General features: G+C 39.7%; 2 protein-coding genes across 2 annotated transcripts in view; one reads left to right on the forward strand and one right to left on the reverse strand.

Annotated features, from left to right (window-relative positions):
• Positions 1-2,985: 2,985 nt before the first annotated feature.
• LOC138042265 (deoxyribose-phosphate aldolase-like) lies at positions 2,986-13,630 on the forward strand. Its single transcript, XM_068888109.1, has 5 exons — positions 2,986-3,417; positions 5,724-5,909; positions 6,750-6,904; positions 9,181-9,368; positions 11,009-13,630. Exons 1-5 carry the CDS (start codon positions 3,015-3,017, stop codon positions 11,040-11,042), a joined length of 966 nt encoding a protein of 321 aa, XP_068744210.1. The 5' UTR covers positions 2,986-3,014; the 3' UTR covers positions 11,043-13,630.
• Positions 13,631-13,772: 142 nt separating this feature from the next.
• The window catches only part of LOC138042263 (uncharacterized), a 20,405-nt gene continuing 16,460 nt past the window's right edge, over positions 13,773-17,717 (reverse strand). Inside the window, exon 2 of the mRNA XM_068888108.1 lies at positions 13,773-17,717. This exon is cut by the window's right edge and continues 598 nt beyond it. Within this exon, the coding sequence (XP_068744209.1) occupies positions 17,140-17,717 (578 nt within the window). The 3' untranslated portion in view covers positions 13,773-17,139.

Consider the following 17,717-nt stretch of genomic DNA (forward strand, 5'->3'; position numbering starts at 1 on the left):
TAGACAAGCCGACATAATGACAAAAAAGATTAATAACCCTGAACTTGCAATTTTAAATGATGTTTTCGTTACCGTCGCGTCGTAGATCTTTAACCACTCCGTATTGATATATCGAACGTGGCCTATTGTGAAAGCCAGTTACAGCCTGTAGTTAGAGCGGTTTTCAATTGAGTGTCGAAAGTAATTAGCGAATTACTTTGGTTTTGCATTACTTCACGCAGTGATTGGTTCAAAGTTCTCCCGCCACTTTTTCAACCAATCAGAAGTGAAACCAAAACCATTCGTGCACACTTTCTCGCGCTTTGTGTCGGCTACGTGTAATTAGTTCGAATTTTGATTGGTTTACTGGATTGTCTCAGTGCTTTTTGATTGGCCAAAGTAATTACTTTGGTTTTGGTTTTGGTTTGAAAACCACTCTAATACCATTTTTGCAGTAGTTGCTGCTGGTTAGTTGTTGTTGCTGTTGTAAACCTGAACAGTTGTTGTACAGCTGAATAGTTTCTTGGTTGCTTGCTTAGTTGAAGAAACTCAAGAATATAACTATGATCGTGCACGTGTAGCTAGTTGGCATTGTTGTTCCCCTGGGGCTAGCTACCTACATCCCAATCGTCCAGAAAGGCTTCTTAACGGTGACTTTCAACCAATATTCTGCTTGTGTCTTTGACTTCAAAAAACAGTTCAGTTGATACGAAAGAATTTCTTCTCGTCGTGGACTGAAATAAAAGAGCAGCACGCTCAGTTCTTCAACTGTAAGTTTCATTTTATAGAATTCAATCTTTCTGCGTGGTATATTATTGCCAAACTCATACACCTTATTCCAAAATGGCCGCCATTCAAATATTCTTTTGTTTTTATTCAAATAAGCCCTTGATGTCTCGTTCTTAAGCTTAAAATTCAAAAGAATATCTTATCTTGAACGAGGCAACAAGGGCCAATTTGAATCCGCATAAATCAGCGGCCATTTTGGAATAAGGTGTATGATCCCCGGCAAAATTCATTTCGCAAGGTCACCACTTCCTGTTCGAGTTCGAGTCTGTTCAGTCTTTTCATTTGCAATGTTAGTTAGTCAGAGGGACCTTAGCACCAAGCTCACAAAGAATCGCGTAACACAAATTTTATAAGGGTTTGTATGGGGAATTTAACGATCGTTATTTAGAGCTTTAAAACAAATAAAAATACATCACAATTTGTTACCTTGCCTCAATGTCTTATTTATGGTATGTTCTTAGCATTTCTGACCGTTTCAGCGCGTTTCTAACGAGTTTAGTTCTACCGTTGCTCTCTCATATATATAATAAACTGAATAAATAGACAAAGAGAAAACAGCGAACTCACAACCCACTGGAATCGCGCTGAAATGGCCAAAGTACACCACAGAAACACTGATAAGGTATCAAGAAGGTAAGGTACGGCAAGTTGTTGGATTCATCTTCTTTATTTTCGATTTCTAAACACCGTTCGCAAATTCCCGTCCAAAACCCTTATGATTTTAGGGGTACTGAATGATCCTTCAAGTTTTCAAATGTTCGCCCCAATTTGGTCGTTGCTCAATTTGCTCGCAAACTTTAGACGAGTGCTCGCTCACTCGTGCGTCAATAATTTTCCCAATTGCTCGCAAAATCGAATTCTCGTTGAGATCTGCTCGATTGCTCGAAATATGGCAAATCGTTCTTCGACGATGTTTTGGTACAGAGGTAATGCTTCAGTACACTGATCCGAGGGAAAATGGTCAATAATCCATTGGATTACGCAAATCATATAATTTTATTAATTTCTTTTTATTAATTCGATCTACAAAGAAAAATATTACATAACTTCAACTTCTATGAACTACAATAAAATACGGACTACAGCGTTTAATTTCAACAGATCTCACATCATCGATCACTTACTTCTGTGACGATATCCAGTAGATTAGACAGTCCTCAAACTTCGGTACCACAGGCTAGCAGAAATATATAAACAGGTCAATGAACAAACAGGTTAGCATAGATCCGTTGGCAAAACGTCCCAGAAAAAGTGAACTTTTCTCGTGTTATCCGGTCTTAATAATGTTACTAATCTCTAAGGTATTAAGGCAATCAAATGTCAATCAAGGAATCAATTAACAGAATCAAATAATCTATTTTTAACAGAACACACGCCGTATAAACTCTGTCAAGTTTAAGGTAAAAAAAAGTCACTGCTTACGAGCCAGAAGGCCCATCAGGCCGGCGCTTATCTCGGGCAACCCTAAAACCAGGAATCCGGAATCACAGGTCATTGTTTTACCAATACAGAGAGTAAAAACTATCCTAAACATTCATAAAAGCTAACCTTAGGCCTAAAAACGTTTGTTTAGGCCTAATTAGGCCTAAGGGTAGCTTTTATGAATGTTTAGGAAAGTTTTTACTCTCTATTGGTAAAACAATGACCTGTGATTCCGGATTCCGGAATCCAGGTTTCAGGGTTTCCCCTTATCTCCGGTTTCCGTAGCATGAAGCGACTAGGAGTATTTCTACTCCCCCCTGGATGGGATGCTAGTCCATCGCAGGGTTACCCCCAGCATTAAATTCGCCGGTACCAATTTTTACACCTGGGTGGAGAGAGGCACCGAGGGAGTAAAGTGTCTTGCCCAAGAACACAACACAATGTCCCCGGCCAGGATCCCGTTTCTCGAAAGTCCCGAAAACTTTTCGGGCCCGAAAAGCCATTTGTGAAATTGCCAACCGCTTGTTTTGGAAAGCCGATCTTTTAACATGTTTTCAAGGTCACTAAAAGAAAAATAATTGTGAAGTTTGACGAATTAAATACTCTCCGTTCTTGAGATTCAAAGGGAATTTTGACACCCGAATACGGCCCGTAAAGTTTCGGGACTTTTGAGAAACGGGCCCCAGGTCCCGGAACCCGGACAACTCGATCCGGAGTCGAGCGCAAAGTTTAGGCAAAAGCACAACCGTAGAGGGTCTGCACGTGGCCAGTGGCCTGGACACCTCTACAGGGAGGACTGGGCACCAATTCTCGTGAATTTCAACATGTCTGCTCATTTAATTCGCAATCCTGGTATTCTCCTTGATTTGGAGTGGTTAGAAAAGACACGAGTAAATCTTCCTGCCGTCAAACGACGCGCAGACACGCTGAAAACGCGACGATCGATAAAGAAGCAATGGCAAGCAGCTTGGCTTCTCCGTGCTGTGACATGCATCGATCTTACAACTCTATCAGGTGACGACACTGCGACCAATGTAGCGCGCTTGTGCTTCAAAGCGCAAAATCCAGTGCGACAAGACTTACTGGAGAGCATGGGAATGGCAGACAGGGATATAACGACTGGAGCTGTTTGTGTTTACTCATCTCGTGTGCCTGATGCCGTAAAAACTCTTAAAGATATCGAGTCCAAAGTTCCAGTTGCTTCAGTGGCAGCAGGATTTCCAGCGGGTAGGAACTGATTCATTCATTCATTTCTTTATTTATATTATGCACTATTTAAAAATTTTACATCAATTACAAGATAGATAATACTATATTAACACTTAATAGAAAATAAAGATAATACATAAAAGTAACAAAATAACCAAAAAGATATGTGCGTGGTAACCAGAGAAGAGTAATATGAATATATAGATGTGCTTACATTACAGATAAAAATAAGTAATAAAAAATTATTGCACTTTTCAAAAATTACAATTCGGTTATTCAGTTATTTGTGTAAGTAAGAGAACTTAACTGAGCTTGGAATTTTTGAGATTATAGGCTACATTCTGGAATATCTTTCCACTTTTCCACAGAAGCCATTGGTCTACAGTTATCTAATCTGCATATGCTCTTGCCTCCCAACATACCGTAGTTCACTTGTTTGCCACAGCTCTGAAGTGGACTGGTAATCCATAATTGTTTCTAACTAGATTCACGTTGATTCCTAATGAAAGTTACTGTTGAGGAACTATTAAAGTAAAATATAAAAGCACCACTGACTGTACCCCCCATAGTGAATGTGGTCTCTGGCCTTCCCCATGAATCCAAGAGATCCCCATTGAGGAATATTAGGCTCACACTTTCCAGGCGAAGGGAAGAAGAGTAACCCTGGGAATGAGGTTGGGCTCACAATGATTTGTTTTTGTTTTCAAATGCTGTATTGTCAAAATGTGTAACATTTGGTGAACTGTACAGTATGTTAATGCGCTGGTTTGCTTTATGGGATCAGGGTTGGACATAAGCACTCGCTCGCTCGCCCAGGCAAGTGTCTAAAGTGTCGGGCGAGTGTAAATCATGGATCACTCGCCCGTTTGGCGACTACGATTTTCGTCACCAAGAAATTATTTAAATTGCGAAGAAACACTGCTTTTTGTATTCCATTTTGCCAAGAAAATCCCTAAACATAAACTTACCATTTCTATTTTACAAAGTTTTATATTCTGAACTGTCTAATAAACTGGCGCTATAAAAAGACAACACTGGGCTTTTCGTAAATAGACAGATTATATGAAATATGGCTTCCTGGTCAGTGATACTGCTGGTCACTATCGAGCTATCAGTGACCATGCAAACATGGCGCCTTAAGACCTCTCCTCAGAAGAAAAGACACGTTTACTCGCAAACTGCAGTGATCTCTCTTGGGATTTAAGGTCTTTAAGGACAGTGCCTACTATTGTTATTGCGCATACGTTCTGCGCATCTCGAGATACTCGGATTTGCTATTGCTGGTGCTAATTAATACAAGGATATTTTTGCTCGGTTCAAAACTATGCGGAGAAAGCAGAACTTATCGAGTGATCTTGGTATCCAAAAAGCAAATTGGGGGTAACCATGCATTTTTCAGAGATATAATTGCGCTTCAATTTGGAACAGTGCGCCATACATCGCTTTGTATTTTAGGACTTTTTACATATATTGTTGATTAATCTTCTTCGAAAACTGTGTGGTTACCCCCATTGTCTTTTTGGATTTCAATAACGCTTGTTAAGATCTGCTTTTCCCACATATTCAGTAAACCGTGCAAAAATACCTTTGAATTAGTAGGCACCGTCCTTAATAGAATTTTTCATTGAATTAATAATCCTCGGTCTGCCACGTGCTTGATGACGTTGAAAGCAAATTGTTTTCCCGTACTTTCCCAGCACTCTGATCAATGCGTGCCGAAACTAAAACAGACTTCCTATTTACTTTACTAGTCTTTCAGTGTTGAAGTAAATTTCAATGGTATTAAATAGTAAAACTAGTTTATAGCAGTATAATACTGCTATGCTGTAGTCATAATAATATTATTATGACTATGGGATAGCAGAATAGCAGTTAATTAAGGGAGTTTGTGAGAAGATAGTGTGGTTCTCTACGGTTACTTACTTCTAAGTATCAAAAAACCTTGAATTGGTTAGGGTTCACTGCACTTATTAGTTTGCTCTTTAAGCACATACATGTATTTTTGCTCTGGAGCAATCAAAGTGAGTGAGCTGTAGCAAAAATAAATCAAAATCTGAGGCAAATCTGTGCAAAATCTTGAGCATTTTGCTTTTGACCAGAACACACTGCAGACTGACCAGAATTCATTGTTCTGTGCAGGAGCCTAGGTTTGAGCAGTAAAACACAGTGACGAACAATAAATTATTGACCTCTTACCCATAGTCCCCATCCCCTTGGGGTGAAACAAATAAAATTAATGCTACCTGCATACACCCTACGTTACTTCCATGGTGAAACTTTTCCAGAACATTACATGTAAGATGATGGGCTTGTGGTTTTATCAGGTCAAACACCTATAAAACAGAGACTGGAAGAAATAGAATGTGCTGTGGCATCCGGTGCAACGGAAATAGACATCGTGATCAGCAGAGCATTTGTACTAGAGGCAAACTGGAAAGCACTTTATGATGAAGTGATGGCGATGCGCAAGGCCTGTAGGGAAGCTCATCTAAAAACCATCATTGCAACAGGTACTGCAGTTTTGTCTTGTCATGTACATATATGTGGCAAATCAGGTGACTTGATGTACTGTGGTTATTCCAGAATTGTAATACTGAACAGATAAAACGTGTTTTTGATTGGTCAATGGCGAATGCATATTAATTGGTTTCTGAGTGCAATGGAGGTTATACATACCAAAGTTGCTATGGAAACACAGTGATGGAGTGATTATTTTTGTTGAGTACACAATAAATAAAAAATCATATGAACTTGCTTGTGCATTTTGTGATTTATGGTCACTTGTGATGTTTTGAAAATTCTTAAGGAGCCTCAAAAGGGCTTCCCCAATGCCAACCCTTTGTGTTTGTTGTAAAATCTTTAATGGGTTGTTAGTGTTCTGGGCCCAGTTGTTCAAAACCTTATTAAGGTATTCCTGAATTACTGGAAACTTAAGTTGCAATTTAAATTCTGATTAAGGTTCCCGCAAGATTTTTAGTCTTCCATTTTGAGTCAGATACTTGCTTTCCTTCAGCATAAAATTAGAAGCTTACAGCTTCTTGGACAGGCAAAATTCGAGCCCCAGTTGGATTTTTTTCGCTGGTTAGTTTTCATTGGCTTTTTGAACGACTATAGCTGCAGATCTTAAGGGACTCTCTTTGATCTATTTCTCAAGCTTACATCTGATTAGTAGCCTGCATCTTCTGGACACGTGATTTTGACGACGTGAAACTAATTTGATATTAGGATTGTCATGCATTCAGTTCATATTTTTGTATGTATAACCCTTAAATTGCATAAAGATCATCAATTTAACTGATACTTGTTATTTTATCGATGTTTGCGTTTGTTATAATATGTAAATCCTTTAGGTGAACTGGGCTCACTGACCAATGTGTACAAAGCCAGTCTGGTTTGCATTATGGCGGGTTCAGACTTCATCAAAACATCCACAGGCAAGGAATCAGTTAATGCAACATTTCCTGTGGCGTTAGTCATGGTGCGAGCTGTCAGGGATTACTACCAGGTAACTTAGGTTTATCATTTTACAGCAAGACTGATAACAGGCCCTTCGAAGTTAGAGTCCTGAACGTTCCGAATCATATTAGGGAGCTTAAGGTGGCTCAAAGCAGTTTCCAGCACTTTGCACGACGTAGATTTTTGATGGGTCATAATTACTACTCTTTATCAATTGATGCTACAATTATGGTATCAAAATACTGCCCAATCACAAAAAAAATTCAGTACATGGGGTTCAGAGCCGTCTTAATTTTTCGAAAATTTTTGGTGGCTCTGAGCCCCATGTACAGAATTTTTTAAACTTTGTCAAAACTTGCATCTTATCCTGCTAATCAAAATTCTGTTGTAAGAAAAAATTTCACCGTGCCGTTTTAGAAATACAAGCGCTTAAAGCTGAAATTAAGGGTGTTTTTAGCAGGTCATAGTATTGCTATGGTAACCTATTGTGTCACAAAAATAATACCAACATGTTCACCAGTGATTGAGCAGTTTTTTGATACCATGATTGTAGCATCAACTGATGAAGAGTGGCTATAATAACACATCAAAATCTAAGTCTTGGAATGTGTTGGAAACTGTTTTGAGCCACCTTAAGCATGCGCGTTTTTGAGACGCGGACGGCAATCGGAAGTGAGCCATTTTCCCTTTTAACTTGTCTTCACACAACCACATTTACATTGCTAAGTTTCTTTCCTCCATTAGAGATGATTAGAATAAAAATCTGAGAGACACAATTGTCCTGGGACGCGAATTGGTCTCTTCCGGTTGCCGTCCGCGTCTCAAAAACGCCCGTGCCTAAGCTCCAAAGGAACCAACCGGGAGAGAATTATGACAACCAAGTTAAGGTTGTTTTTCTTCATGTCTGAAGCAGTTGCCTTAGCTGACCTTAAAAAAACAAACAAAAAAAAAAAACTGCTAGCAGTGTATTTAACTGCACCTTTCAAAAACTTGCAAATTCTGAAGTTGAACTGTCGAACAACTGAGTCATTTTTAACGCCGCTGATCCTTTATAGGGATGTTGACATTTTGCTTGACTGTTCAAAACACAAACTGAGAAACTCGATTGAAATCCGCCAATCACAATGCAGAATGTGACTGACCTTTGATTTGGGTTGCTACTGTCAGTAGCGAAAAGTGGTGAGAAATGAAACTGTTGGTCGAAATTGTAACAGAGAGACTATCGTGCAGCATCAGTTACCGGTAATGACACTCGTGTAAGGCTTAATTTCAGCGCTTTAAAATTCCATCTGTCAAAAAAAAAAAAAAAAGTCATTATTCGCCAGCTTGTACTCTTTGCTGTGCACCTCTTGAAGACATTAAAGTGCCTATAACCTTTTTACCTTTTAGAAGAAAAGTTTAATGCTACGTTGATACACTTTTTCCAAAATTATTCGAGGATTCCACGTTCTTTATGTTTTTTTTGGCACATTTAAGTAACCCAGATTTGATCGAGCGCGAAGGGGGACTGGAACCTGTGACGTAACAGGGGTAAGTTGTCGCCTTGCTGGTAGTGAATTGTCAGTGAAATGTTCGTAGAGTGCAATTTCGTTTCATTCGTTATCTTTTAATACAAAAGAGTTTATACTGTCACTTACCATCTCAATAGTAAAGCGCGTGAATGCGAAGTGAGTTCTGCCCAGGACTTCGTCGCTCGGTCAAAACAGCTCAGGAATCCGAAAATACGCTTTCTAATGCGGTTTAAGCCTTGAAAAAGATGTCTGGAACTGTAAAAACCGGGTTTATTCTCGATAATTACTTTTAGCGGAGGGTTCTTGTCTTTTTCCTTAAATTGAAAAAAAAAAAAAAAGGACTTTAAGCGTTACTTCTTGCACTGTCCAGGCTATGCTGCTCTGCGTGAAAAGTTGTTTACCTCCGCTGCACAGATACTAGGCAATGATTGGCATTGCGCCTCAGATTGTAAAAAAAAAAAAAATAGAGCGCTGGATTCTCAAATGGTGTTCCCAATGCCGATTTTCAAGTCAATGTTAGATTTTTTCAATGTGTGCAGTCTTTTATTTCTCGGTCTAACCGTTTTAAATAATTTCTTGTCCTCTTTTTTCTTTCGCCGTTCTTCCTCCCTCTGGCTCTGAATGTATTTCAACGTAGTCAGCATAAGATCTCTGGATGAGTATTTTCATTACTCTTAGAGCAAATGTTGTAAGAAAATTTTGTTTAAATGAAAAACAAACAAACAAACCAACAGAGTCTGCGTGGTTAGGAAAGGAGCAAAAACGCCAATTGAGCAAACTATTCATTTTCTCGTTTTTTTTTTTTTTTTTTCAGCAAACAGGTCATAAAGTTGGATTCAAGCCTGCAGGTGGAATCCGTACTGCTAAAGATGCCTTAACTTGGCTATCCTTAATGAAGGAGGAACTTGGAGACGAGTGGACACATCCTCATTTGTTCAGGATTGGTGCAAGTTCTCTCCTTGGGGACATAGAGAGGCAGCTGTTCCACTATGTGACGGGGCGGTGAGTAGTAGGGTGCATCAAAGACGAAACCATTTGCGGCTAAAGTGCCAGCAATTCATATATTCGAAATATTTATCCAGGAAGCCCCACTCACCCGAAAGTGGTTTTCAAGGAGGTCCTGCATCTGGTCTAATTGGATGTAGAGATGTTGGTTTTTGAGGAGAGGGGAAAATCCGAGAACCCGGAGAGAAAACTCTCGGTGCAGAGAAAAGAACCAGCAACAAACTTATCCCACATATCGCCACGAGTCTGGAACTGAACCCGGGCCACATTGGTGGCAGGCGAGTGCTATCACCACTACGCCATCCGGCTCCCCAACAAATGTTTCAGTTTAAAGCAGTTTATGTGTGATCTTAACTGAATAGTTTAAGTGGTAAGAAAGTGAAAAATTAAAATGGATGAAAATGCCAAATTTCCACTTAAGGTGGCTCAAACCAGTTTCAACACTTTCAAGAGATCTTGTTATTAGAAGGATTGACACTACAACACTCTATCACGTAACAGCAATGTTATGGTACCATGTGAAACATCAATTACTGCTGACCAAGATGCAGTCAGTGTCGTGACAAGTTTCCATGGCAACAGGAAAGACTTGAAAAAAAACCCTATATTTTGGCTTTAGTTGCTCATATCTGAAAAACGAACTTGGTGACCCCAATTTTTTTATTGCAGCAAGCTAAGATGAAACTCTCTGCAATGTAAAAAAAAAAAAAAAAAATCGGTGGAGCAGATTCAGAGCTACCTTAAATTTCTAATTAGTTAAGGTGGTTCTGAATCTACTCCAAAGAATTTTTTTTTAACTTTGCAGAAAGTTTCATTCTGGCATGCTGATTACATTTCAGAAATAAAAAATGGGGGTCACCGAGTTCGTTTTTGAGATATGAGCAACCAAAGCCAAAATTATTGGGTGTTTTTGCAGGGCTTTCCTGTTGCCACGGTACCTTTTTCCGTCACGAAAATGACCGAATCGTTTTCAGCAATAATTGGTGTTTGATATGGTACCATAACATTGCTGTTAAGTGATGAAGTGCTTATCATGATAAGAACGTTTCTTTCAAGTGTTGAAACTAGTTTGAGCCGCCTTAAGAATTAAGAACTTTGATTGCTATTCATGCGTCTGACGTTATCGCAAGACGTTTTACCCTGCGAGCATCGTCTCTTTCGCGATATTCACTTAAACCTTCTTTAATGGCCAAACCTCGACAGGTCTCCTGGGAAACGACTTTTAATCATAGAATTATAGGTTCAACTTATGTAAGGATCCAAAAAGTACTGGACGTCTTTTCGAGAATCCCTACCTGTATATGCCATAGCTTAGAATTTTATCATTGAATCTTCTCCTATTCATGTCAGGGGTGTCTGGCTGCTGGTGTCAGTAGAGTAACCAACTATATCAACAAGTGGCCCAATGGCCCCTTTATCTAGGGGTTTGTGTGGGCACGCTATATTTAATCTTAAGTTAGAAAGAATCTGCCTTGAATTTTTCAATTGAAATTCAGTGGAAAAAAGTAGCCGACTTCCCTGTGTGAAATAGCCGACGCTTTTCAATTCATCGGCTGTCGGTACTTATTTGAAACCACTGCGTGTTCGTGCAAGTATACTGAACCCTTTTCTTGTTTATTGCGTCCCGACATGTACAGGTATGCTGCACAGCATGAAATGGCAATGGCTTAATCGCCCAGCTGTCAACCACATGTCTCTCGAGGGAGAAATTGCTGCTTGGTAGCTGATTGTTTTCACAAAACGCTGTTCATTGGAGGGGTTGGTTTAATGTATTCCAAGTGAAGCGTGCGTTTCTTAAAGTAGGATCAATCAAATCACGTTTTGTCTTTTTATGAAAGTGGAAAACGGCAAATTTCTCAAAGCAGAGTGGAGGAGCAACAAACAAAACCACTAAAAGTATGGCGTCGAATCCGGGAGCCGATCCTCGGCCACACTGATGTAAGGGGAGTGTTTTCAACCCTGCGCGATTCCTCATTCCCCAGAAATCAGGGTTTACTGTATGTATGAAAAAGGGGGGAAATTCCAAGTTTGTGCATGTGTAAGAAAGTGGGGAAAATTCAAAATGTCCAACTTTGTGAAGAAGTTTATTGATGTATTATTAGCAAAAGTATCTGGAATAACACGATTGGTTGCGGGTTTTATTTGCGTTTCGGGACTTCAAAACGATTTTAATCATATCGCGAGTACACTGTACGCCGAGCTCACAATAGTGAAAAGTTGATTTGCATTCTCAACGCTAATGCCGCTCCCACCAACTCATGGGATCTTTCGCCCATGTTGAAAAACATGAACAAGGTGATTAATTTTACTTACCGCATATCTTGGTGCTATTTTTGTATCGACAGAACAACTAGATCCAATCCTTTACCATGGCTTAGTTATGGAAACTACACAATTTAAGCAATTGTCGCTTTTTATCGACACCTGAAAAATTTAGGTGACTCCAACGGGATTCGAACCCATGACCTCTGCGATGTCGGTGCGATGTTCTACCAACTGAGCTTTGACGTCACACAGTTGAGAGCTGGTCAATTTGTTGGGCTCATTTGTTTCCGTGTGAAAGACTCGATGAATTAAATGAAATGAATGTACATTTGAAGTGCGTGTTATAGACGAATGAGAGAAGGGATCCTTATGTCACCCATAAGGCAAAGAAAAGGCCTGCTGTGGGCCACTGTGAGTACCTGGTATGCCACATGCTAACGGAAAGGGACATTTTGCTACCGACAAATAATTGTGCCTAACAGTCTGTTCTTGGCCCAAAACATTTAAATCTCAGGGGCCGGAGAAAATCGCGTTATTATAGACCTTTCTCATAATGGCGGCCAAATAAAATATTCTTTTGTTTTAATGCTAATAAGCCTTTCTAGCCTCGTTTCGACGAGCAAATTTCAAAAGAATATTTGTTTCAAAACGAGGGCAGTAGGTCTAATTAACATAAATACAAAAGAAGTGGTCGCATTTACAAATGTATGAAAGTGGTCTATTGGTGGGAGCATAGCTAATAGAGGGGAGTGGTTATGAAACCCGACAAATTTCTTTGTTGTAGGTTTTTGTTCTCTTTTTTGGCCTTGACCGTGCACAAAACACTACAGTTGTTTACTCCGTACTGAGGAACTAGCCAATAGAAACGTGTTGTTTACGTAATTCATGCATAGTGTAGGAGCGCAAAACAAAAGATTGTGCACGGTCGTGGACTTTCCAACCGAAATCTTGGTATCTTTGTTTGCTCCTTTGATGTTTGCCGAGCTTCAAAACCAGTCCACTCTATTAACTATGGTGGGAGTCGTAGTAAGGTGACCCATATCTTTCAGAAATAGAGACATCGTTTATTTCCTCCCGGGGGTGCGGGGGCGGTGGTTTTCAGAAAGGTGTGGGATTCCGGTAGTGTGATTAGTAAGTAGTTGATAGGATCCTGGGGCAAGCTTGGTTACATAGCATTCAATCTGGCGGCTACCGAATCGAGCAAAGATGCTTGTGGAACGTCTCTCAACTGGCAGCAGAAAAGGCCCGAAAGTCAGCGTCCCTCACTTTTCATATAATTATAAATTGACCCCCAAAATTAAGCCTGTTTAAAAATTGTAACGTAATAAGCGATCGCTCCCCTTGGGGAATCTTTTAATTAAGCAATATCCGAACTAGTAATAGTCATTTCGAGTTTCCCCGATTTCCCTTCGAACTATTAATCGTCACTTGGGAGTTCCACGTTTTTCGCAGGGAACGAGCTGTGGCAAAAGCTAAGGTGTTTTTTGTTGCGTTTGGAAACGAACATATCTATTTTGAATTCAATTCAGGGTGTTCTTTATGGCTTAGTAAAGTTTAAGTAGCTAATTAAAGCAGAGGTTGTAATTGCAAATCTAACCATTTCCGGCGAGCAAAAACGAACTTGACAACGTGAATTTTACCTAATAAAGAGGAAATAAGGGGGCAGCAGCCGTAGCTCTAGCTCTTGTACGAAAATCCAGGTAACGAATTGAAGGAGATAACTGTGCGCTTTTTGCTATCAAGTTAAAAATAGAAGGTATTATTGTATTTCTTGTTTTCTGAGTTATTCATTTTTCTGATTTAGCACGATTTAATATGATCACTAGTACTCACGAATATGTAGCAAAAAAGCACGAGGATTGTCTCGCTTTGTTGAACTAATATAATACCCCGACTCGGTTTAGTTTTTAATTTTTGAACTTTCTCCTAACAGTACTACGACCAATCTTGTAACCATTAGCCGGCGAATGTATAATAAACAGATGAAAGTTTTGGAAGATTTGTACGAGAACCGTTGGCGAATCTCAATGTCTATATGGACCCAGAAATTGATTGAAATTGAATTTACCACCAAAAACATAGCGGAACTGACCATCCTGCAGGCGAATACAAAAGATAAAAAAGAACATACAAAAATCTTTGACTTCACGCAAGGTTTATTATCTTTTAGTTGTAATGTTTTTTTGTTGAACTTGTTCTTTATAAACCATTTGTTAATGTGTCAAGAAGGTATACCCAGTTCCCACATCATCGGAACCTTCTCTAAAAAGCACTTTGGCCTTGAACAGAACAACAAAGAAACATGAAAAGCTTTACACACTTGATTACAATTTATCACGCCTAGGGATGGACCATTTTATGCTGAAAGGCGTAGAATTAGACATTTTTTTGTACACCAAAGAGTGTGTTTAGCGAATTGAAACTCTCTAAGTTAGGACACCGCAAGAGAGTTCTCCCGAGAGAGAGTTTTGTATCGGTTTTTCTGCCCAATATCTTTTTCTCCTATTAAATTCGCCACCAAAATTGATCCGGCCTTTCTATCAAAATTATATGGTCTATCCTTTAGGAAAAGCAAAATCTTTTGATCTTCTGGTTTGAGAACTTCGGTCACACAGGTAAATAAGCAGTTTGTCATATTCTATACGATTCAATAAGTTGAAAAAGAAAACTGGTTAATATTCGGTTTCAATCAATGTTAATTAAGACAAAATGAAACAAATGGACACACCCATTTGGACACTCGTTTGTAAAAAGAGCACCCAAATCAATCAATCAGAAATTTCTCGCTGAAACTATGCGGCCGTGAGGCAAAATGTCTTTTCAAGTCGAAGACATACACATTTACATACTGACAAACACAATCGTTATATATTAGAGAGATTTCCCATCTCGTTTCGGACAGTGATGTGCATTTTTCCCAAACCTGGAAGAAACTCGTTAAATGTTACCTAATTTCGGACCTATTACGTCCGGTTATCGAGCATTAAAAAAGCAAAACAATTCTACGTGCTTTTTAATGATAAGCAGCAGACTTCAGTTTCCCCTTCCACGTTAATCTCTCTAGTATAGTCTAATATAATCTCCCCAATATATCAAACCACATTCTTTAAATTGAATCACAGTCGAAAGAAAATTTCTTATTGCTCTAGGGTTATTAACAGTTCTTAAAGCAAAATTCTAATCAATCGCGACGCTCGAATAATTTCTGCCGTCAGAATCTCGAGCAGAATGAGAGATTTAAAGGCGACATTCTAGTGGCAGAATAGTGCATTTTCAGTTGAATTTGAGCTGAACACCGGAAAATCAGTAGCTGTAATGATGTACATAACATTTGCAAAAATCCCGGATCTGCGCGCGAACTTCTTAAGTATATATATATATCCCTTCTACTGTATTTTATCAACTCCCCTAATTACTTAGCTTGACACAAATGCACTGAAACGCAAGGTTAACAACAATTTAACACATTCCGTTAAAGAGGTTGACTAGCAGTAGAGTTATTTTCATAGAGTTATGTCGTAGAGTTCGAGTTAAGTTTCCAAAATCCTGAATTCAAGATTTTGGAAGGCCTATATCCTGAATTGAGAAATACAAAAAGTATCCTAAACATGCATAAAAGCTAACCTTAGGCCTTATTAGGCTAACAAAAGTTTAGCTTTTATGAATGTTGTGTTCCAAAATCTCAGTGAATTTAGGATTTTGGAAACTTAACTCTAACTCTAAGAATAGCTGTCCCCCTCGTTAAACTACATTTTTCAAAATGAAAATAGATTGATAAGGTTCTTACAGCGTAAAGGCACCGGCTTCAACATTTGGTTCAACATCCGTTCGATTTTGTTGAATGATGTTGAACGATGTTGACTCCTGGGGTGGGGAAACGGTGTCAACACATTATCAACATTTGATTCAAGAGAGCTTCACGAGAGGCCTTGTACTGAGTCCCAGGCTGCAGCCGTGCCTGTTACTATGGATACGAACATGATCCATCAATGAGAGACCGATTAGTGCGCACGTGCGTACCCAACAATGTTGAAAGAGGGGGAGGGGTAGGGGTAGGGGTAGGGGTCAAACGGCTTTAACTTCATTCAACATTAATATTCGCGAAGCAGAGGTTGAAGCCGTTTGCCCGGGCCTTAAGGCGCGACATGGTTTGGCTCCTCCTTATCACATCTGCTGGTGACCAAATCTGAAGGTCCTTACTGCTTGAGGAACTTTGATGATTCACTTTTAGTAGTTATATACATAAATAATTGACCGCTCCCCATAGGGGCTTTTCAGGGCCAATGGAACACAACAAAACGACGGAACAGAACAACATCAACTATTAACTAAAGAATCCCGACTGGCCGGAGGCAAACCAGTTGGCTATTTACAAGTGCGGCTGGGAAGTTGAAGCAGGGACTACCAGAAATTCAACGAGTGGTCAGAGCGGGTCTTGAACCCGGGGTTTCCGGATCTCAAGGAAAGCGCCCTAACCACTGGGCCACACTGTCTCGAGAACTAAGTTGCGAGAACTAATTGTAAGGCCCAGGTCAAACGGCGAACTTTACATGAGACGAACTAAACAGAACCAATTAAGTTTATGATAAAATCGACGAACTGTATTAGGATCGACCCACACGTTCTATCAGTCCACCTCAGAGGGATAGAACGCTCGTGTAAAGATCTAGTCTGGGACAAACGTCGGACTACTCATGAGTCCAACTTAATTCATAAATAGGCCATTTTCGAAATATCAAATATTCCGCTTGATAGTGAGGCCGTGAGGACAAAAACAATAGAACCCGTTGGAATAAATGTGAAAATTATTTACATATCCAGTTTCCTTTGCCTCTGTCCTCACTGCCTCACTATCAAGCTGAATTTTAAAATATTGAAAAAGGTCTCTTATAAATTTGTACGATAATGTATATTTAGGCCGCGATATCAAAATATTTATAACAGAGCACGGGTTGTCATTTTGTTTTTGGGCAATCTATTATAAACATTGCGAGTAAGCGAGCAAGGTTGAATTCAACGCCAGTAAATGACGGCGAAGATCTATCGCGCGTGTTTTCCTAAACACGAAATGGGTGTGCGTCATGATTTGCAAAAATCCAACGAACATTAGAGAATTTTTCTCGTGAAAAGAACAGCGGGGTTGTCACTGAGGAATGAATATTCCGCCGAATTTAGAAGATCAGTATTTTCTGCAGTATGGAACGTCGTTTTCTAGAACTGCAAAGCATGTAAACACTTCTTTCGTGTATTCATTTGCGCCGTTTTGCTGGAATCCCGCTGACTGAGAGATTCGCTTTTGCATTTGGTTCGACGTGAAGTTCGACGTTTGACCCAACATTTTTAATTTAGGTTGACTTAAATTAATTTGGATCGACCCAAACTACCATTCAGTTCGTCTCATGTCAATTTCGACGTTTGGCCTGGGCCTAAGACGTTTGGCGACAGAGCTTTCTTTAAAGTGGGTCCAATACTATCGAACAGTATCCACTGAGGAAACAATTAATTAAAAGAATGCTTTAAAAAAGCTCAATACTTTTTCTTTTGCAAAATCCAAACTCTCAGACGATTTCAACCAGTCGACAATTTCTCCGGTAACGCTGCTCCCACCCAAGAGCCAGCTGATAACCCATGAACCGGGAGAATTGATGATCTGTGTTCCGTTGTTTACGTTATTTATAACGATTTGTGGTTGCTCATCTCGCAGATTTCGATTTGCAGCCTGGTCGCCTGGTCCTGGCAAAGATTCGTTTTGTATTAGTTGTTTCTGCACTTCAAGTTTAACTGCTACAGCTGTCGTAACTCCGTGCATGACACCTTGAGTCACGATATCTCCCAGGTCTGGCTTGGGTGCATAGATATCTGGCTCTCCTTCTTTCGCGTAGACTGCATGCTCCCTTCCGTCATCCAGTTTCTCGTCGCGATTATACTTGTAGCCATCTTTCTTCATTTTTCTCTCAAGGGCAGCAGATTGAACTTCTTGAGAAATGAAAGCAGCCCCACTGCCCATGGCTAGCCCAGAAGTTCCTCCTATAGCCATGGCTGTTTTCACTCCAATTTTCCCCGCTTTGGTCAAAGCTGCTG

The sequence above is a fragment of the Montipora capricornis genome, chromosome 3 (genome assembly GCF_036669925.1).
Source record: "Montipora capricornis isolate CH-2021 chromosome 3, ASM3666992v2, whole genome shotgun sequence".
NCBI classification, from domain to species: domain Eukaryota; kingdom Metazoa; phylum Cnidaria; class Anthozoa; order Scleractinia; family Acroporidae; genus Montipora; species Montipora capricornis.

Coding starts and splice junctions, on each gene's coding strand:
- LOC138042265 (XM_068888109.1), top strand. CDS start 3,015: ATGTCTGCTCATTTAATTCGCAATCCTGGTATTCTCCTTGATTTGGAG. Junction 6,905..9,180: donor CTGTCAGGGATTACTACCAG/GTAACTTAGGTT, acceptor TTTTTTTTTCAG/CAAACAGGTCATAAAGTTGG. Junction 9,369..11,008: donor TTCCACTATGTGACGGGGCG/GTGAGTAGTAGG, acceptor CGACATGTACAG/GTATGCTGCACAGCATGAAA.